Below are 23,646 nucleotides of genomic sequence, written 5' to 3' on the forward strand. Positions count from 1 at the left end.
AGAGGAGAGAACCATGAGCCAGGGCCCTGGGTAATGGAATACTGGTCCATCCAGTTCCAGCTGAGATTGCAGACTTTGGGGGATATACACATTCAGAACACCAGGTATGTCCTTATCCTAAAGCTTCCCATAAGTCAGTAGCCAGGGGCCTGCATGAAGACACAGAAAGTGAATAGGAAAGTCAGGCAAGAAAGAAGAAAACTCAACTCAAACACTCGTATTATCAACATTCAGTTGAAAAGGCATGACCGTGAATGTCTTTGCACATTTTGTAAGTTAACATTTAGTCATGGTTAGTTGATGGTTGAGTGATGAAGGGGAATGGAATGCCAGTGAGGAAATGTAATGATGTACAGATTGTATCAAAATAAAGGTGCGTCCACAAACTCTACACTCTGACCTCAGCCTGGTTAGAATTACTTTTGGCCTCAAAAGGAGTCTCACATATAGATTTTGCAATGTTCTGATCCAGAATTATGATGTGGATATAAGATGACGGTATAAACACTCTCTCTTTCATGTCACAGTCACATACACCTTAGTGACGTGAATCCCAAGAGAAATTGTTGAGCAGCCACGGGGCGTGTGTGCTTAGGGAATGAGTTCACCTTATTTACACCAGCTCCGTCTGATCCACCTCAGGCCCCTTCCCAACTCAGGAATCCAGGAGGGAGGACCTGCAGATTGGGTTTACTCTGGCCTCCTCAGCTAAAATCAGCTCAGAGCCTCAGAGAAAGGTGTGAAGGTTGAGAAAAAAGGCCCATGAGTCTAAATACACCAGACTGTGCCAGCCTTTGGGGTTGATTAGTAATTTGGGTACAGTCTAGTCCCAAGGCTGTAGGGGTCCTATTCATGTGGAAACCAGTCAGTTCTATCTTGTTCACGGCTTATTTTATTTTTGAGACAGGGTCGCGCTCTGTCACCCAGGCTGGAGTGCAGGGGTGTGATCTTGGCTCACTGCAGCCTCGACCTCCTGGGCTTAAGCAATTCTCCCACCTCAGCCTCCCGAGTAGCTGGGATCACAGGCATGTGCCACTATGCTCAGATAACTTTTTGTATTTTTTGGAGAGCCAGGGTTTTGCCATGTTGCCCAGGCTGGTCTCAAACTCCTGAGTTCATTCAACCCACCTGTCTCAGCCTCCAAATGTGCTGGGATTACAGGCACGAGCCATAGCGCCTGGCCTGTCCATGGCTTTAGATGTCACGTTTAATTCCTTAATGTCACCATAATCCTACAGGCCCCTAGTCACGAGGAAGATAGGATGACAGTGCTGTGGAGAAGCCCTGGGGGCAGTGGGAGACGGACCAGAATATCACTCAAGAGTCCCTGTTCTTTCTCTTGAGTCAATAATTTTATAATCAACTATGGAGAGGCCCAGCAGTTCTTCCAAGGGTGCCAACTATGTGACACCTCAAGCTGGAGGATGTGGCAATCACCAACTCTGTGGATCCCTTCATAAATTCATGTCTAGATAATTCAAAATCTCTTTCTGTCATTTGATCTTGACTTTTCATGCAGAAGCTTTCTTTTCCTACTTCTGACGACAATAGCTCAGAGTCAAACTCACTCAAAGGATTTGCTCTAAAAAGAACATTAACAGATGAAAATCAAGGAGGAAAAATCATAAAAGATCAGGTAGATTTTACTTTGGGGAGTTTTACGAGTTGACAAAATGGAAAGAGTTACATGAATGAATTTCTGCACTGGAAGAAATGGCTAAAGATAAATAGCTAAGAAGAGTATTGTTTGCAGCAATCTATGGCACATTAAGAATGTGCTTTAACCCAGGATTTTAGCTCAGATATCAGAAATAAGACCAGCTGCATTCTCAGCTAGACCCGTTTCAAAGAGAGTGAGAGCAAATGATGATGGATGTGTCGTAGCATTTCAAGTGGACTTTGAAACAATGAAAGTGTTTTGGTAGTGTCATGAAATATCAGAGAGAATCTTGCACGACCTTAAACTCATTTCAGGGCAGGCCAAATTCAAGGCCAAAGAAGCAAATTGCTTCTAAAAGTTCCCCACCTTAAATGAACACATGTGACCATTTTTTGGTCACATAAATAAGTCTAAAACATAATATTTCTATAAAGAACATTGGTTCTACATCTTTAAATATTATCTCAAATATATTGACCTTTAGCTAGAAGGAGGTTTAGAGAACTTTGGGAGGCTTAATCAGCAAGTTGGGGGAACTCAAGATTTACAACATAAACAACATTGTTGTGGTTTTATTCACAAATGGGATGAGTCAAATAGTCTCTGCCAAAAAAAAAAAAAAAAAGAATTTAAAAACCTGTTATCATGGTAATCATATTGAAAAATGATTTTTAAATATTACCAAATTCAGGTCAGTACGTAATACTATATTAACCTAGCTTATTAACCAATTCTTTAATTCTTCTGCTCCAGGAATCCTCAACCCCTGGGCCGAGGACCAGTACCAGCGTGTGGCCTGTTAGTAACTGGGTGGCATAGCAGAAGCTGAGTGGTGAACAAGCATTACAGCCTGAGCGCCGCCTCTTGTCAGATCAGCAGCAGCATTAGATTCTCAAAGGAGCGAACCCTATTGTGAATTGCGCATGCGAGGGTTCCACGTTGCACGCTCCTTTATGGGAATCTAATGCCTCATGATTTGAGGTGGAACAGTTTCACCCCAAAACCATCCCCTCCACCCCCTAACCCCACTCCCAGCCCATGGAAAATTTGTCTTCCATGAAACCAGTCCTTGGTGCAAAAAGGTTGGGGGCCACTGTTCTACTCAATGTGCATGTACAAAACTTCATTTTTAAGTAAATCTGAATATCTTTTTTTTTTTTTTTTGAGACGGAGTCTCGCTGTCATCCAGGATGGAGTGCAGTGGTGCCATCTCGGCTCACTGCAACCTGTGCCTCCTGGATTCAAGCAATTCTTCTGCCTTAGCCTCCGAAGTAGCTGGGACTACAGGCATGCACCACCACTCCTGGCTAATTTTTTTTGTATTTTTAGTAGAGACGGGGTTTCACCATGTTGGCCAGGCTAGTCTTGAACTCCTGACCTCAGGTGATCCACCTGCCTCCACCTCTGAAAGTGCTGGGATTATAGGCATGAGCTACCGCACCAGGCCTGAATATGGATTTTTTAAAAAGAAGAAAAACCTCCCAGCAGAACAGAAGTGTCATAAGAGAACTTGCACCATAATACTTTCATTCTCAATGCCAGAGAGGGCTCTTTCTAAAGGTAAGAGAATCCCCTAAAGTAGGAGGTCCAATCAGCTCACCAAGATTACAGGTAAAACATCATTTTAATAAATTCTAGCTCACCTCAAAATTATTAAATTGGAGGATGATGTTCTTGATTGGCAAAGAGCCCAAGAGATGCAAACTATTGGGAAAGAACCTGGAAGGGATGGAATCAGAGGCTGTAAAGATAGAGGTTGCTCTTGATCAGTTCCTTTGACTTGAAATCCACAGGTCCTGTGGATGAACAGGTTCAGATTTTATGAGGTCCCACCAGCATCCTGGCAGTGGAAGGTGTGGCAGGTCTAGTGGGCAGGTGAGCTCGCCCTGGCCACGGCTGCCAGTTGTACTTACCTAGTGAGGGAGGGAGCCTTCTTCCTAAGGGTTACATTTGCTTTATGCTGCTTTGGCAAGAGCGCATCTGGAACAATGCATACAGTTTGGGTCCCCACCTTTCAAAAGAGACATTAACAGATTAGAAAGCATTTAGCAAAAGAACACAGTAGGAAGCTGAATGGGCAGGCTGACTGCTTGCTCAGCACATTGCAACATCAGGGCGCTCTTGTCAGCCTGGATTATGTAGGGCTTGTTATTGTCAAACTGTCTGCCTAATCTTTAACCTCTTTTTTTTTCCAGTCCACCTTTGAAACTCCACGATTAGAATGTGGAAATAAAAATAACTTTAAACCTTCCTTTTAAATAGATGCTAGACTTCAAATAGTGCAGCAACTCTACACAAGCTAACTAGTCTCTTTCAATAATAAGACCTATTATTTAGAATAGTAGGTCTTGTCTTAAAGCCATAAAAATCAGAACTTCATGTCATTCAGTAATGTGTTCTACCAGATTTTATATTTTATGTGAAGTTCTCTTTTGATTAACCTAGGCATTGTTAAAGTTATTTTCAGGTAGCAACCAGACTAATGGATCCAAAATACTTTATAGTGCCTACTCTGAAATCAATAGTTGCTATGCTTTTGAATAAGCAAATTCTCGGTACCTGCCTACTAAAAGACTGGATAGGTTAAGACAAACAAACCATGAAAACTACCTCCTCTGCAGACACGTTGGCATTGCCGGAATTAAAGAGGTCAATTTCAGCCCTACTCTCTCTGGTCTGTCTTCCTCAGCTGACTCACCTGCCATTCTCCGATATATCCCTTAGAGATAAAACAAAGTCAGAATTAACTCGACAAAGAAACTGCTAAACTGGCCAAACGTATCCATGAGTCAGTTCCCTGACTGGGGAGAATACTGGTTACAGTATTTTCTAACGTTGTGGGTAAAACAATTAGAAATGCAGTTACTAGCAATCTCTATCTTACGAATGAGTTATGAACCAAAAGGGCAGCTGTGGTGGGCTGTTTCCCATGGAAACCACGTCATGAAGAGTGATTTTGTTTCTAGGCAGTTTAACCCATAATGAAAAGCTGAGTCTTTGCAGTAAAATACAGTAGAAACTCCAAATTTGTCAAATATTGTAATAAAGGAACATAGAAACAATGACATTTATTAATGGTTTTATAATTCTTCTTTAATACTTGAGCTTGATGTTAACCTGGCCAGAAATAATTCGATGGTTCAATAGTACCTGAAATTTAAGAACATTTTAAAGGGAATTCTAACTATTTTCAAAGACTTTGAAGGTTAGTCTGGCTGGCACTTTATTGTATGACATGCCATTTCAGGCTGAGTAATTCCAGCACTTTGGGAGGCCGAGGCAGAGATCACCTGAGGTCGGGAGTTCGAAACCAGCCTGACCAACATGGAGAAATCCTGTCTCTACTAAAAATAAGAAAATTAACCGGGCATGGTGGCGCATGCCTGTAATCACAGCTACTCAGGAGGCTGAGGTAGGAGAATCGCTTGAACCTGGGAGTTGGAGGTTACGGTGAGCAGAGATCGGGCCATTACACTCCAGCCTGGGCAAGAAGAGCAAAACTCCCGTCTCAAAAAAAAAAAAAAAAAAAAGAAATGTCATTTCAAAATGTATAGCTGTAGTTTTTCCATAGTCACTAGTAATATTATTCTCACTATAATTAACTAGTAGTACTATTTATGTAGATTTAGACTCATAAAGGAGCAGAGAGAGCAAAGGAAGAGAATTATTTTTCATGAAAATAATGAGAAAATTTAGGAGAGCATGAGAAAGGAGGATTTGGGAGTAAAGTTAATAGATGAAAGGCACAAGAGAGGGAATAGAACTGAAGGAGAAAACTGCATGTATGAGTTTCCCTAACAGGGAAAGAAAGGTGAAGAGACGTCAGAAATTTCCAAGCTTTGCCACCAGGTGGCGCCATGAGATTAGATGACAGTATTTTAGCTGAAGGCAGCAACAACTGAAGGGTAGTGAGGGTGAGATACATAAAAATCACATGAGCTGGATATTCACAACACAGGAGGCTCAGGATTTGTGAAGCGGTAAACCATGGGTTAGAATATATATCAAGTTATAGCAAGAATATATATTAAATTATGTGTTAGAATATATAATAAGGGATGCAAACCTAGTTGAACTTATTTTTTTTTTTTTTTTTTTTTTTTTTTTTTTTTGAGACGGAGTCTCGCTCTGTCGCCCAGGCTGGAGTGCAATGGCGCCGTCTTGGCTCACTGCAACCTCTGCCTCCAGGATTCCAGCGATTCCTGTCTCAGCTTCCCAGGTAGCTGGGATTACAGACACATGCCACCACATCCGGCTAATTTTGTGTGTGTGTGTGTGTGTGTGTGTGTGTTCAGTAGAGTTAAGGTTTCCCCATTTTGGCTAGGCTGCTCTCAAACTCCTGACTTAGGTGATCCGCCCGCCTTGGCCTCCCAAAGTTCTGGGATTACAGGTATGAGCCACTGCGCCCAGCCTAGTTTAACATTTTAAAGAATCTATTTATCTAGTACAGGCCATGGCTCACACCTGTAATCCCAGCACTTTGGCAGGCTGAGGCCAGGGGTTGATCACCTGAGGTCAGGAGTTTGAGACCAGCCTGGCCAACATGGGGAAACGCCATCTCTACTAAAAATACAAAAATTACCTGAGCGTGATGGCCTGCACCTGTAGTCCCAGCTACTCTGGAGGCTGAGACAGGAATCGCTTGAACCCTGGAGGCAGAGGCTGCAGTGAGCCAAGATCATGCCACTCACACTCCAGCCTGGGCAACAGAGCAAGACTTCATCTAAAAAAAAAATCTGTCTAGTTTAGTATATTAACATTTTTTTTTAAGACAGGGTTTTGCTCTGTCCTCCAAACTGGAGTGCAGTGACATGATCATGGTTTACTGAAGCCTCAACATCCCAGGCACAAGCAATCCTCCCACCTTAGCCTCTTGAGAAGCTGGGACCACAGGTGTGCTTCACTACACCTGGCTAATTTTTCTTTCTTTTTTTTTTTTTTTTTTGGTTGGGGAGGGTGGGACATGAGGTCTCACTATGTTGCCCAGGCTGGTCTTGATCTCCTGGGCTCAAGCAATCCTCCTGGGATTACAAGCATGAGCTGCTGCACTCAGCCAACAGTTTTTTTTTTTTTTAAAGTAAAGACATACAAATGGCAGCAGATATATGAAAAGGTGCTCAACATCATTGAGCATCAGAGAAATGCAAACCAAAACTGCAATGAGATAATCATCTTACCCCAGTTAAGATGGCTTTTATCCTATTAAGACAGGTAATAACAAATGCTGGTGAGGATGTGAAGAAAAGGGAACCTTTGTACACTGTTGGTGAGACTGTAAATTAGTACAACCACTATAGAGAACAGTATGGAGCTACCATATGATCCAGCAACCCCACTACTGTGTATATACCCCCCAAAAAGAAAATCATTATATCAAAAAGATACCTGCACTCCCATATTAACTGCAACACTACTCACAATAGCCAAGATTTGGAAGCAACGTTAAGTGTCCATCAACAGATGAATGGATAAAGAAAATGTGGTACTTGCATACAATGGAGAAATATTCAGCCATAAAGAATAATGAGATCCTGTCATTTGCAACTACATGGATGGAACTGGAGATGGCTAACGTTAAGTTAAATAAGCCAAGCACAGAAGGACAAAAATTGTATGTTCTCACTGATCTGTGGGATCTAAAAATAAAAATAATTAAACTCATGGAGATAGAGAGTAAAAGGATGGTTACCGGAGGGTAAGAAGGGTAGTGGGGAAGCAGGAGGTTGGGAGATGAGAATTGTTAATGGGTTAAAAAAAAAAAAAAAAGTAGAAAGAATGAATAAGACCTAGTATTTGATAGCACAAGGTGACTATAATCAATAATAATTTAATTGTACATTTAAAAATAACTAAAAGGGTATAATTAGATTATTTGTAACACAAAGGAGAAAAGCTTGAGGGGATGGATACCCCATTTTCCATATGTGATTATTACACATTGCATGCTTGTATCAAAATATCTCATGTCCCCCATAAATATATACTTATGTGCCCACAAAAATTAAAAATAAATTTTTTAAATAAAATTTTTAGTAGCATCATCTACAAAAAAGTTTTAAAAATTAAAAAATTAAAGTACACACACACGGTTACCTCAATATACTCAGAAATTGCGTTTAATAAATTTAAAACCCTCTTTTTATTTAAAAAGAAAAAACTCTTAGAAAAATATGTATATGTATGTAAAAGGAAGTTTCATAAATCTGATAAAAGTCATATACTAAAAATTAGTCAGGCTGGTGCCATGTGCCTATAGTCCCAGCTATTCAGGGGGCTGAGGTGGGAGGATCACTTGAGCCTGGGAGACGGAGGGTGCAGTGAGCCAAGATAGCGCCACTGCACTCCAGCCTGAGTGACAGAGTGAGACCCCATCTCAAACAAGAAAAGAAATGAGACACCACTTATGTTCCACATGGGACTGGAAATTGCAGCCAGTCAACTCAGTAAGAAACAGAATAAAAGTTTTATGGATGGAGAAGACTGAAAACTATAATTATTTGCAGAAAATGAAGAAAGTCTGTGTAGAAAGCCCGAAAGACTTCACAAATTATTAGAAACGGTGAGAATGAAACAAGATTCCTTAATTTAAGGTCAGCAAAAAAAAAAAAAAAAAAAATCAACTGCATTCTCTACACCAGCCAGAAATAGTTTTCAAATGTAACTCTGAAAATGACAGCAAAAAGATGATTAATAATAAATCTAACAAAATTAATACATGATCTTAATGCAAAAATTTAAACAACTTTACTGAATGGCATCAAGGAAGACTTGGTGGAAAGACACTGCATATTCATGATTAGGAATGCTTAATATTGTACAGCTGTAATTACTTTTCTTTCTTTTTTTTTTTTTCCTTTTTTTTTTTTTTTTTTTTTTGAGACAGAGTTTCACTCTTCTTGCCCAGGCTGGAGTGCAATGGCGCAAACTTGGCTCACTGCAACTTCCGCCTCCCGGGTTCAAGCGATTCTCCTGCCTCAGCCTCCCGAGTAGCTGCGATTACAGGCACACGCCACCATGCCCGGTTAATTTTTGTATTTGTAGTAGAGACGGGGCTTTACCATGTTGGTCAGGCTGGTCTCGATCTCCTGACCTCGTGATCTGCCTGCCTTGGCCTCCCAAAGTGCTGGGATTACAGGCGTGAGCTACCGTGCCCGGCTGTACCAAATTAATCTGTTACCAAATTAATCTGTTACCAAATTAATCTGTTAATACATTTCCAAGCAAAAGTCCCCAAAGTATTTTTTCCCATATAGGTTACACGAATTTATGCAGAAGAACAAAGAACCAAAACTAGTCAGGAGCCTATTTTACAAACAAGGTGTAGCAACTTTTTAAGAAAGCTCAACCAGATATCAAGACTTGTTAAAAAGCAAAGGCTGTAGTAATTAAGACAGAATAGTATTGACACAGGGATAGAAACACTGACCAATGCAACAGATGAGAGTATAACGAACAGAGGAAGAAATATGAAAGAAATGGCAATGGGATCAATAGGAAAAGGATGAACTGTTTAATAAAGTATCAAGACAACTAGTCATCTAGACAAAAAAATAAAATAAAATTGGATCCATACTTCATACCATGCACAAAAGTTATTTATAGCTGGACTAAAGATTTAAATGTAAAAATAACCAAACTTTTAGATGAAAATATAGGAAAACATCTTCATGACATAAAGTGAGAGAATAATTTCTTAAAACAAGACACACACAGGAAAAAATCCCCACAAATTATGAGGAGAGTAATTTATAAATTAAGCTACAAGAAATTGTAAAACGTTTACCTATCCAAAAAAAAAAAAAAAAAAAACCACCATAAAAAGCCAAAGAGAAGGTAAGCCATGGAAGGAAATATCTCTAAAACATTTAAATGTCAAAAGATTAGTAACCACAATGGAAAGAAATTATCTGAATTAACTGGATCAAGATAAACAATCTAATAAAAAACAGGCAAAAAAAAGTTATTTCAAAGAAAATGAAACATGAAAGGCCTTTAAAGAAAAATTATGTTATATTAGTTATTAACAAAATGCAAATTATTAATAAAAGCACAATGTCATCTTAAACCTATCAAATCGGCAGAAATTGAAAAGTTTAGTGATATGAAGTGTGGTGAAGATGTGGATATAGCCTTACTTTAGGAAACAATTGATGGTTACATAGTAAAGTTGAAGATGTGCATATTCCATAATGACAGACAACTCCCCTCCCTAGGTCTCTGCTGTAGAAATACTGTTGTGCTTATTCACTAGAAAACATGAGAAGACAAAAATATCTGTGGCTATATTGTTTAAAGATCTTAAAAAATACTCGTAACAATCCTATAGCCAGACGCAGTGGCTCATGCCTGTAATCCCAGCACTTTGGGAGGCCAAGACTGGTGGATTACTTGATGTCTGGAGTTCAAAACCAGCCTGGCCAAAATGGTGAAACCCTGTCTCTACTAAAAATAAAAAAAATTAGCCGGGTGTGGTGGTGGGTCCTTGTAATCCCAGCTGCTTGGGAGGCTGCAGCAGGAGAATTGCTTGAACCCAGGAGGCAGAGGTTGCAGTGAGCCAAGATCATGCCATTGCACCCCAGCCTGGACGACAGAGTCCATCTCAAAAAAAAAAAAAAAAAATACTGGTAACAATCCAAATGTCCACCATTGGGGGAACTGATAAATTGTAGTGCACTCATAAAATAAATACTGCAGTGAAAATGAACCACAGCTATATTCATCAAAATGGATGTGCATGTGTGTGTAATAAAATTATGTTTTGAGAACTTCATCACGAATTACAAAAAAAACTAGTTGTATAAAGTTCATGTGTGGGCAAAACTAGACATTATATTGTTGTAGATACAAACACAGATAGTAAAAGCAAAGAAACGGATGACGTGATGGAGAGGAACATGCAGTGCCAGTTACTGGCAACATACTATTTTTCAAACTGATACATGAGTATCTAATATATATACATATATTCCATCATTTATATTTCTACTAGATGCATTTCATTCTCTAATACTGTTATAAATGAATCTCTAGTTTTTAAGTGGTTAAAAACAGAAAGTAATGAAGGAAAAATACTACAATAGATGGGGAAGTTATGAATTTTGTTCCAAATATCTTTGGTCTTTGAACCATTCGAATTTCAAAGGTCTCAAAGAAACTATGTAGAAGTCAATAGTTACTCTAAGGACACTGAGTAAAAGAAGCAACTGTGTTATTTCCACAGTATTGGGTTGGAGTGAGACCCAAACGAGCAATTCTCAAAGTGTGGTCCCAAAACAGCAGCATCAGACTCACCTTTAAAACACGCAATTATTTTATTTTATTTTATTTTTTTGTGGCATGGTCTCGCTCTGTTGCCCAGGCTGGAGTGCAGTGGCATGATCTCAGCTCACTGTAACCTCCACCTCCTGAGGTTCAGCCAATTCTCAAGCCTCAGCCTCCCTAGTAGCCGGGATTACAGGTGTGCACTACCATGCCCAACTAAGTTTTGTATTTTTGGTAGAGACAGTGTTTCACCACGTTGGCCAGGGTGGTCTCGAACTCCTGGCCTCAAGTGATCCGCCCGCCTCAGCCTTCCAACATGCTGGGATTACAGGCCTGAGCCACCGCACCTGGCCATAAATGCACATTCTTGAGCAGCTGCATAGATCTACTGAATGTGAAACCTGAGGAGGGCACCCTGCAATCTGTGTTTTAACAAGCCCTCCAGGTGATTCTGATGCACGCTAGTGTGAGAACCACTGCCAAAAGTTGTTCAAGTATCTAAGAAATCCCTTCATTATAACAAAATAAGACCTCCCTAGGGTCACATCAAAATATTAATAGTCATCCAGACAGAAAGACACAGCACTGGCCCTTAGGAGAACATTAGTTTTTAAAAACCTTTAACTCAGGAGGCTCGTGGGCCAAACCCAGCTTCCCATCTGTTTTTGTACAGAATGTGATTTAAGAATGTTTTTTACCTTTTTTTTAAAACAAATCAGAGGAAGAATATTTTGTGACACATGAATTGTATGAAATTCAGAGTTAAGTGTCCATAAATAAAATTTTATGGGAACACAAACATGCTCATTATTTACATATAGCTGCTTATGCACTACAACAGCAGAGTTGTATAGCTGGGACAGAGACAACTGGCCTGCAAAGTCCAAAATGTTTAGTATCTGGGCCTTTTCATAAAGATCATTTGCCCTATTTGCTCTAATTTAATAGAATCTACTAGTCTAAAAGCAAAATATAATTATAGTAATTTTCTGTTGAAAATGCAATTTTCATTTTAATTACACACAGGCAAAAATCTAATTAAGAATCATAAGGAAGTTGAATCAGATTTTTTTTTTTTTTTAATAGAGACGGGGCACCATGTTGCCCAGGCTGGTCTCAAACTCCTGGGCTCAGGTGGTCTCCCGCCTTGGCCTCCCAAAGTGCTGGGGTTACAGGCATGAGCCACCATGCCCGGCCCAGATCTATTTTTATCTACAAAGCCATTCAAATAACCCACACAGAGCATCTGAAAAATGTTACTAACGCTTTCTCTCTTCAAATTTCTAATAAATGACAAAGAATTGCACAAAGAATTGACTGGCACATTTCAATGAAATACTCATTCAGTTCTGAAAACGAATGTAGCGTTCTCCTCCGGCATTTATTCGGGAGGTTAACTCAAACTATAAGCCTGTCTCAAATGCTGCCTGGTAACTTCATTTTTCAGCTCTCACAGTGGCCACCCTCCTCGCTGGCTCTCTTCTACATGCTAAAACTCACCAAGAGCCTTCTTCCCTTTGATCCTCAACCTCAAATTTTCTCCAGACTGAGTTCAGTTCTTATCACTGAAGACTTGCTCACTGAGTTCCTGAATTATTTTATTCAACACCTATTGGGTGGCTTAAAAAGCCTTCTATCCACATCCATCTTCACTTCTCCAATTTCAACTTTCCTCTAGATTTTAAATATTTCTTGAGCACAGACTCTTCTTTGATTTCTAGGGCTTTAACAATCATTTATTAATTTAAAAAAATAGCCAGGTGTGGAGGTTAACGCCTATAATCCCAACACTTTGGGAGGCGGTCAGGCGGATCACTTGAGGCCAGGAGTTCAAGACCACCCTGGCCAACATGATGAAACCCCTTCTCTATAAAAATACAAAAATTACCTGGGGGTAGTGGCGGCCACCTGTAATCACAGCTACTCCGGAGGCTGAGGCAGAAGAATCATTTGAACCCAGGAGGCAGAGGTTGCATTGAGCAGAGATCACGTCATTACACTCTAGCCTGGGCAACAAGAGCAAAACTCTGTCTCAAAGTAATACTTTTAAAAAATATAATGCGGAAGATGGCCGAATAGGAACAGCTCCGGTCTACAGCTCCCAGCGTGAGCGATGCAGAAGACGGGTGATTTCTGCATTTCCATCTGAGGTACCGGGTTCATCTCACTAGGGAGTACCAGACAGTGGGCGCAGGTCAGTGGATGCGCGCACCGTACGCGAGCTGAAGCAGGGCGAGGCATTGCCTCACTTGGGAAGCCCAAGAGGTCAGGGAGTTCCCTTTCTGAGTCAAAGAAAGGGGTGACGGACGGCACCTGGAAAATCAGGTCACTCCCACCCGAATACTGCGCTTTTCCGACGGGCTTAAAAAACGGCGCACCACGAGATTATATCCCGCACCTGGCTTGGAGGGTTCTACGCCCACGGAGTCTCGCTGATTGCTAGCATAGCAGTCTGAGATCAAACTGCAAGGCGGCAGCGAGGCTGGGGGAGGGGCGCCCGCCATTGCCCAGGCTTGCTTAGGTAAACAAAGCAGCCGGGAAGCTCGAACTGGGTGGAGCCCACCACAGCTCAAGGAGGACTGCCTGCCTCTGTAGGCTCCACCTCTGGGGGCAGGGTACAGAGAAACAAAAAGACAGCAGTAACCTCTGCAGACTTAAATGTCCCTGTCTGACAGCTTTGAAGAGAGCAGTGGTTCTCCCAGCACGCAGCTGGAGATCTGAGAACGGGCAGACTGCCTCCTCAAGTGGGTCCCTGACCCCTGACCCCCGAGCAGCCTAACTGGGAGGCAACCCCCAGCAGGGGCACACTGACACCTCACACAGCAGGGTACTCCAACAGACCTGCAGCTGAGGGTCCTCTCTGTTAGAAGGAAAACTAACAAACAGAAAGGACATCCACACCAAAAACCCATCTGTACGTCACCATCATCAAAGACCAAAAGTAGATAAAACCGCAAAGATGGGGAAAAAACAGAACAGAAAAACTGGAAACTCTAAAAAGCAGAGTGCCTCTCCTCCTCCAAAGGAACGCAGTTCCTCACCAGCAACGGAACAAAGCTGGATGGAGAATGACTTTGACGAGCTGAGAGAAGAAGGCTTCAGACGATCAAATTACTCTGAGCTACAGGAGGACATTCAAACCAAAGGCAAAGAAGTTGAAAACTTTGAAAAAAATTTAGAAGAATGTATAACTAGAATAACCAATACAGAGAAGTGCTTAAAGGAGCTGATGGAGCTGAAAACCAAGGCTCGAGAACTACGTGAAGAATGCAGAAGCCTCAGGAGCCGATGAAATCAACTGGAAGAAAGGGTATCAGCAATGGAAGATGAAATGAATGAAACGAAGCGAGAAGGGAAGTTTAGAGAAAAAAGAATAAAAAGAAATGAGCAAAGCCTCCAAGAAATATGGGACTATGTGAAAAGACCAAATCTACATCTGATTGGTGTACCTGAAAGTGACGGGGAGAATGGAACCAAGTTGGAAAACACTTTGCAGGATATTATCCAGGAGAACTTCCCCAATCTAGCAAGGCAGGCCAACGTTCAGATTCAGGAAATATAGAGAACACCACAAAGATACTCCTCGAGAAGAGCAACTCCAAGACACATAATTGTCAGATTCACCACAGCTGAAATGAAGGAAAAAATGTTAAGGGCAGCCAGAGAGAAAGGTCAGGTTACCCTCAAAGGGAAGCCCATCAGACTAACAGCAGATCTCTCGGCAGAAACCCTACAAGCCAGAAGAGAGTGGGGGCCAATATTCAACATTCTTAAAGAAAAGAATTTTCAACCCAGAATTTCATATCCAGCCAAACTAAGCTTCATAAGTGAAGGAGAAATAAAATACTTTACGGACAAGCAAATGCTGAGAGATTTTGTCACCACCAGGCCTGCCTTACAAGAGCTCCTGAAGGAAGCACTAAACATGGAAAGGAACAACCAGTACCAGCCGCTGCAAAATCATGCCAAAATGTAAAGACCATCGAGACACTAGGAAGAAACTGCATCAACTAACGAGCAAAATAACCAGCTAACATCATGACAGGATCAAATTCACACATAACAATATTCACTTTAAATGTAAATGGACTAAATGCTCCAATTAAAAGACACAGACTGGCAAATTGGATAAAGAGTCAAGACCCATCAGTGTGCTGTATCCAGGAAACCCAACTCATGTGCAGAGACACACATAGGCTCAAAATAAAAGGATGAAGATCTACCAAGCCAATGGAAAACAAAAAAAGGCAGGGGTTGCAATCCTAGTCTCTGATAAAACAGACTTTAAACCAACAAAGATCAAAAGAGACAAGGCCATTACATAATAGTAAAGGGATCAATTCAGCAAGAAGAGCTAACTATCCTAAATATATATGCACCCAATACAGGAGCACCCAGATTCATAAAGCAAGTCCTGAGTGACCTACAAAGAGACTTAGACTCCCACACATTAATAATGGGAGACTTTAACACCCCACTGTCAACATTAGACAGATCAACGAGACAGAAAGTCAACAAGGATACCCAGGAATTGAACTCAGCTCTGCACCAAGCAGACCTAATAGACATCTACAGAACTCTCCACCCCAAATCAACAGAATATACATTTTTTTCAGCACCACACCACACCTATTCCAAAATTGACCACGTACTGGGAAGTAAAGCTCTCCTCAGCAAATGTAAAAGAACAGAAATTATAACAAACTATCTCTCAGACCACAGTGCAATCAACTAGAACTCAGGATTAAGAATCTCACTCAAAACCACTCAACTACATGGAAACTGAACAACCTGCTCCTGAATGACTACTGGGTACATAACGAAATGAAGGCCGAAATAAAGATGTTCTTTGAAACCAACAAGAACAAAGACACAACATACCAGAATCTGTGAGACACATTCAAAGCAGTGTGTAGAGGGAAATTTATAGCACTGAATGCCCACAAGAGAAAGCAGGAAAGATCCAAAATTGACACCCTAACATCACAATTAAAAGAACTAGAAAAGCAAGAGCAAACACATTCAAAAGCTAGCAGAAGGCAAGAAATAACTAAAATCAGAGCAGAACTGAAGGAAATAGAGACACAAAAAACCGTTCAAAAAATTAATGAATCCAGGAGCTGGTTTTTTGAAAGGATCAACAAAATTGATAGACCACTAGCAAGACTAATAAAGAAAAAAAGAGAGAAGAATCAAATAGACACAATAAAAAATGATAAAGGGGATATCACCACCGATCCCACAGAAATACAAACTACCATCAGAGAATACTACAAACACCTCTACGCAAATAAAATAGAAAATCTGGAAGAAATGGATAAATTCCTGGACACATACATTCTCCCAAGACTAAACCAGGAAGAAGTTGAATCTCTGAATAGACCAATAACAGGAGCTGAAATTGTGGCAATAATCAATAGCTTACCAACCAAAAAGAGTCCAGGACCAGATGGATTCACAGCCGAATTCTACCAGAGGTACAAGGAGGAACTGGTACCATTCCTTCTGAAACTATTCCAATCAATAGAAAAAGAGGGAATCCTCCCTAACTCATTTTATGAGGCCAGCATCATTCTGATACCAAAGCCAGGCAGAGACACAACAAAAAAAGAGAATTTTAGACCAATATCCTTGATGAACATTGATGCAAAAATCCTCAATAAAATACTGGCAAAACGAATCCAGCAGCACATCAAAAAGCTTATCCACCATGATCAAGTGGGCTTCATCCCTGGGATGCAAAGCTGGTTCAATATACGCAAATCAATAAATGTAATCCAGCATATAAACAGAGCCAAAGACAAAAACCACATGATTATCTCAATAGATGCAGAAAAAGCCTTTGACAAAATTCAACAACCCTTCATGCTAAAAACTCTCAATAAATTAGGTATTGATGGGATGTATTTCAAAATAATAAGAGCTATCTATGACAAACCCACAGCCAATATCATACTGAATGGGCAAAAACTGGAAGCATTCCCTTTGAAAACTGGCACAAGACAGGGATGTCCTCTCTCACCACTCCTATTCAACATAGTGTTGGAAGTTCTGGCCAGGGCAATTAGGCAGGAGAAGGAAATAAAGCGTATTCAATTAGGAAAAGAGGAAGTCAAATTGTCCCTGTTTGCAGACGACATGATTGTATATCTAGAAAACCCCATTGTCTCAGCCCCAAATCTCCTTAAGCTGATAAGCAACTTCAGCAAAGTCTCAGGATACAAAATCAATGTAGTACAAAAATCACAAGCATTCTTATACACCAACAACAGACAAACAGAGAGCCAAATCATGAGTGAACTCCCATTCACAATTGCTTCAAAGAAAATAAAATACCTAGGAATCCAACTTACAAGGGATGTGAAGGACCTCTTCAAGGAGAACTACAAACCACTGCTCAAGGAAATAAAAGAGGATACAAACAAATGGAAGAACATTCCATGCTCATGGGTAGGAAGAATGAATATCGTGAAAATGGCCATACTGCCCAAGGTAATTTACAGATTCAATGCCATCCCCATCAAGCTACCAATGACTTTCTTCACAGAATTGGAAAAAATTACTTTAAAGTTCATATGGAACCAAAAAAGAGCCCGCATCGCCAAGTCAATCCTAAGCCAAAAGAACAAAGCTGGAGGCATCACACTACCTGACTTCAAACTATACTACAAGGCCACAGTAACCAAAACAGCATGGTACTGGTACCAAAACAGAGATATAGATCAATGGAAGAGAACAGAGCCCTCAGAAATAACGCCGCATATCTACAACTATCTGATCTTTGACAAACCTGAGAAAAACAAGCAATGGGGAAAGGATTCCCTATTTAATAAATGGTGCTGGGAAAACTGGCTAGCCATATGTAGAAAGCTGAAACTGGATCCCTTCCTTACACCTTATACAAAAATCAATTCAAGATGGATTAAAGATTTAAACGTTAGACCTAAAACCATAAAAACTCTAGAAGAAAACCTAGGCATTACCATTCAGGACATAGGCATGGGCAAGGACTTCATGTCTAAAACACCAAAAGCAATGGCAACAAAAGACAAAATTGACAAATGGGATCTAATTAAACTAAAGAGCTTCTGCACAGCAAAAAAAACTACCATCAGAGTGAACAGGCAACCTACAAAATGGGAGAAAATTTTCACAACCTACTCATCTGACAAAGGGCTAATATCCAGAATCTACAATGAACTCAAACAAATTTACAAGGAAAAAACAAACAACCCCATCAAAAAGTGGGAGAAGGACATGAACAGACACTTCTCAAAAGAAGACATTTATGCAGCCAAAAAACACATGAAAAAATGCTCATCATCACTGGCCATCAGAGAAATGCAAATCAAAACCACAATGAGATACCATCTCACACCAGTTAGAATGGCAATCATTAAAAAGTCAGGAAACAACAGGTGCTGGAGAGGATGTGGAGAAATAGGAACACTTTTACACTGTTGGTGGGACTGTAAACTAGTTCAACCATTGTGGAAGTCAGTGTGGCGATTCCTCAGGGATCTAGAATTGGAAATACCATTTGACCCAGCCATCCCATTACTGGGTATATACCCAAAGGACTATAAATCATGCTGCTATAAAGACACATGCACACGTATGTTTACTGCAGCATTATTCACAATAGCAAAGACTTGGAACCAACCCAAATGTCCAAAAATGATAGACTGGATTAAGAAAATGTGGCACATATACACCATGGAATACTATGCAGCCATAAAAAATGATGAGTTCATGTCCTTTGTAGGGACATGGATGAAATTGGAAATCATCATTCTCAGTAAACTATTGCAAGAACAAAAAACCAAACACCGCATATTCTCACTCATAGGTGGGAATTGAACAATGAGATCACATGGACACAGGAAGGGGAATATCACACTCTGGGGACTATTGTGGGGTGGGGGGAGGGGGGAGGGATAGCATCGGGAGATATACCTAATGCTAGATGACAAGTTAGTGGGTGCAGCACACCAGTATGGCACATGTATACATATGTAACTAACCTGCACAATGTGCACTTGTACCCTAAAACTTAAAGTATAATAAAAAAAAATTAAAAAAACATTTAGGAGACCTAACAAAAAAAAAATATATATATATATAATGCTTTCGGCCGGGTGCAGTGGCTTATGCCTGTAATCCCAGCACTTTGGAAGGCCGAGGTGGGCAGATCACGAGGTCAGGAGATCGAGACAATCCTGGCTAACATGGTGAAACCCTGCCTCTACTTAAAAAATACAAAACATTGGCCGGGCGTGATGGGTGGGCGCCTGTAGTCCCAGCTACTCAGGAGGCTCAGGCAGGAGAATGGCATGAACCCGGGAGGCGGAGGTTGCAGTGAGCTGAGATCGTGCCACTGAACTCCAGCCTGGGCAACAGAGCGAGACTCCATCTCAAAAAATAAATAAATAAATAAATAAATAAAATAATAATAATAATAATGCTTTCCCTCCCCTACAAGAGTAAATCATATATTTCAACTTTAAATCTTTAAGCTATATTGACCTCATCTTGAAAACAGGAGCAATAAACTGGACAGACTAGAGTTACAAGCCCACATGCAGTGGTTCAAGGAGGTTGGTCTTCAATCTGGTGGGTTTGATCAGGTCACTACCACTCTGTATTCAAGTCGAACTTAAGATTTAAAGCAGTCTTCTTTGGCCTATAAATCAATCGATACATTCACTTTGAGTTATGCAGACAAAATAATCCTTCCAAGAGCAAGTAAACATGTCTCAGTTGGCTTTAAACTGGAAAGGTCACATTTTGTAATAAAACAGATAAGGGCTTTCGCTTCTAAGAAAACCAAAATCCAAATGCGGAGTTTGCCACTGTGGTTGTCCTTCGGCAGGTTACCTAGCTGTAAAATGGAATACCTTCAAGGACACCTGCAGCCTTTATGATGTCTTTGTGTGGATAAGGGAATAGTGCCCCTTGCTCAGGCAGATGCAGCCATTTAGCCCCAGGGTACAGTTTGTTGAGAAGAACACAAACTACACTCACACTTCCATCCCTGCACCTCTGTTCCTCAAACTTCTCTTGAATTTACCTTTGCTTAGCTCGCTTCTGGTAGCAATGTTTTTGTCCTACAGGGCCAAACTGCTCAGTGGACATTGGCCTAGATCTTGTAGGCTTCTCACCATGGCTTAGGAAGCTCCTGTGATCTGGCTGTTCCTCAACTTCCTCTCACACATCACTCTCCTCCGGGGTCACCTGGCTCTGGACATACCGCCTTTCTGTCTTTTCCATGAACAAGTGAAGCTCTTTCTTGCCTCAAAGTATTTGCATATGTTGTTCCTTCTACCTGGAATTTTAAAGCAAGGCTGTAAATTGGTGTCCAGTGGGCTACTTCTGGCAAGCAGGTGTATCTAGTTTGGCTTGCCAAACTTTTTCTAATTTTTTTTTTTTTTGAAACAGGGTCTTGCTCTGTTGCTCAGGCTGGAGTGCAATGGTGCAAACACAGCTTACTGCAGCCTCAACCTCCTGGGCTCAAGTGATCCTCCCACCTCAGCCTCCCAAGTAGCTGAGACTACAGGTGCGCTACCACACCAATTTCTTTTCTTCTTTTTTTTTTTTTTTAAATAGAGAGGAGGTCTCACTATGTCGCCCAGACTGGTCTCACATTCCTGGCGTCAAGTGATCCTCTCACCTCAGCCTCCCAAAGTGCTGGGATCACAAGTGTGAGCCACCACACTGGGCCCTAATTTTATTTTTAATTTTTGTAGAGTTGAGATCTTGCTATGTTGCCCAGGCTGGTCTTGAGCTCCTGGACTCAAGCAATCTTCCCACCTCAGCCTCCCAAATTGCTGGGATTACAGGTGTAAACCACTGCACTGAAATAGCTGACATGTATAATCTGAAAGCCTTCACATAAAAATTACATTTCAACTCAAATATAGTATATTTGAATGCTTTTCCTCTAAAAGCCATTTTCTAGCTTATCTTGGAAGATCACAAGGTATAGCAACACAGGGCCTACCTACCCCATATGTAAAGAGCTGATGCCCTCCCTCTTCCTCACTCTTCGGACAGAGCAGGAGACTCCTGACGAGACACAGTCCCCATCAGGCCCAGTGCACTCTTTTCATCTGTCTGGCATTTGCATCTACCATCTTGATTTAAACAGAGGAACAAGAGGAGCTAGCCTTTTCCTCCTTCAGGTAGCAACTTACATGCCACTTCCTCAGAGACTTTTTCTTACCTCCTGTCCTTGATTACATTTTCTTCTAACTCAGTCCCTTGTTTCATAGTTGTAAGTGGATATAAAATTGCTGTTTTTATAGGTCAGGGATGGTTAAATATCAGTAACTACACATGATTCAACGTAGTAATACAATTTGTATTCATTATTCTGTTTTCCAGTGTTTGTGTTTTCCTACTGGAAGTCAGTTCATTAGGGCAGGGACTTGGCTACTATGATATTCTGAATGACTAGTACACAGCGCCTGTCAAGCGCTAACAGATTTGGATGAATAAATGGAAGGACTCCTCCCACCAAAGTCCTTAGCAGCTCCAGAACGTACACAAAGTACATCTTAACCTCTCCTGAGGAGAGCAGCGCAAGATATAAACAGACTTTCCTAACCGACAGCCCAAGGCATGCTACCAGACCTCCTCACCCTCTACTCATACAGCGGATACTGTTGGCTCTAGTGCTGGAAATTACTCCTAAAGCATGATAGATTCTGAAACTCCTCTGTGAATCAGCATCAAGACCACTACTGAACTGAACATCCACTGAGATACGCCCTCGGCCCTAAAGGCAAGGGGTAGGGAGATGGTACTTGTTCCTGAGGCGACTGCTGACAATTACAATAACCTCTATAACCTTGTCACTGTTAGCAAGAGGTTGGTCACTACCTAGCTCTGAGTGCCTCTTGTTACTCGTCTCATTGTCATAATTATTTCTTAACTCTTCTGTTTCTTCCTCTAGATGATGTTTTAAATTATTTATGATGATGTATTAAATTATTTATGAATCCTCAGAGCCTAACTTGAGGCATCTAATAAATGTTTAATGAATGAATAACATTATTTGAATGGATGACATCACTCAAGTGCTTCGTGGAGCCTATTTACTATAGATGGCAAATACGGGAACAGATTTTCACTTTACTAGGCATAATCTCACTGACTTGAGCAGGGGTATGGAGTGGGGCTCATGCCAACGTGTCAGATTTAGACATATGGAGCTGACAGAGGACACTGTTAGAGACAGCATTTTCTTGTTCTTGTTATTCTTGGAGCATAAGAATTATGTGTAGATTTGGGGAAAACACTTTGCAGAAGACACACAGTTAAGTGACAACTACTCTTAACTCAAAGAAATTGCTCTTTTCAATGATGTTCTTGTTGCTGAAACCAGTTTACATTTTAAACATCGTAATAGATTTTTTTCCCCATGTGGCACTGGTGGTCACATGCAGTCACCTTTCTGTCCTACACATCTGTGGGGTCCTCTCTTGCTTTGGCAGTACTTCATGTTGGCACTCTCCAAGGTCCTATACTAAACCCACCAATTCTTTCCTTACACTTTCCCCTTGGGAAATTTCATCTGAAATTCCATCAGCATTCCAAACTCAAACTGTCCAAAAAGAAATGTCACAGGCACACCCAAACCTGCCCTCCCTCATGATTTTCTAGTATTTCACGGTACTACCTTCTGAATCCCAAACTTTACGTTTTCAATACAAATGGGCAGTCCCAGCACACACTCCACATCCTTCTGTGACTCGATATATTTGCATATGCAGTTCCTTCTTTCCAGAAACTTTCCTATCTTTGCCTCCTCGATTAAGAGTAACTCGTCCTGAAAGACTTGGCTTAGGGATCATCTCCCACAGGAAGCCTTCCCTGGAGCTCTGCAGTAAGATCAGGTGCCTTCCTTCTGAGCTCTCAGAGCTCATCTATCCATTCGTTTGTTAAATAGGAGCAACTATGGCATTCCAGGCACTGCTGTAGGCCCTGGGCATATACCAGTGTACACAACAGTAAAATTCCTGCCCTCATGGAGCTTACATTCTAGTGGGGTGAGATAGATACAATACAAATAGGTAAATATATAGTATGCTAGATGGTAAGTGCTACAGAGAAAAATAAAGGCAAGAAATGGGTACCAGATACTTGAGGAAGGTACAATTTTAAATAGGGTTGTAAAAGGCGGCCTCATTGAGGTGGCATTTAAGCAAATTCCTGGAGGTGGCAAGGGAGTGAATCATAACAATATCTGGGAAAGTGTCTTCCAAGCTGAGTAAGAGGAGTTGGACCAGCTGGCTGCTTTAAAGAATAACAAGGAAGCCAGTGTGACTTCAATTTAACAAGAGAAGAGGAAATCAGCAGAGGAGGCCCAAGAGCTTTGGCAGGGACCAGAATAGATTAGGCTGCAAATGACCGCTGAAAAGAACATGGCTTTTACTCAGAGATGGGAAACCTCCGAAGGATTTTGAGCACAAGTGACATGGTCTGACTTACCTGTTGTAAGATCTTAAAAGACTGTAAAATGGCAAACAGGAAATCAAGAAAACAGAATGGAAGTCTTTTGCAATCATCCAGGCAATCCTGTGGGTGGAACACTGATGGCTGTGGAGGATGAGGTGGTCACATTCTGGATACATTATATATCTTGAATGCTGGGCCAACAGAATTATGATTGGACTGGATGGAGATTATGAGAGAGTCATAGATGTGGTCAAGGTTTTGCCTAA

The 23,646-nt window shown here is 41.0% G+C and overlaps 1 protein-coding gene across 3 annotated transcripts in view; it reads right to left on the bottom strand.

The window, feature by feature from the left end:
• The window catches only part of RDX (radixin), a 114,396-nt gene that overhangs the window by 14,226 nt on the left and 76,524 nt on the right, over positions 1-23,646 (bottom strand). For 2 of the 3 annotated variants that reach the window (XM_003952017.5, XM_054662685.2), the window contains 2 exons: positions 3,574-3,671; positions 62-149 (listed from right to left, as the gene is read on the bottom strand). In XM_003952017.5, coding sequence (XP_003952066.1) covers positions 3,605-3,671 — 67 coding nt within the window. In that variant the 3' untranslated portion in view covers positions 62-149; positions 3,574-3,604. Of the gene's footprint in view, positions 1-61; positions 150-3,573; positions 3,672-23,646 lie in introns of those variants that run through there. The other variant, XM_063784493.1, reaches the window with a different exon arrangement.

This window comes from Pan troglodytes, chromosome 9 (genome assembly GCF_028858775.2).
Source record: "Pan troglodytes isolate AG18354 chromosome 9, NHGRI_mPanTro3-v2.0_pri, whole genome shotgun sequence".
NCBI lineage: Eukaryota > Metazoa > Chordata > Mammalia > Primates > Hominidae > Pan > Pan troglodytes.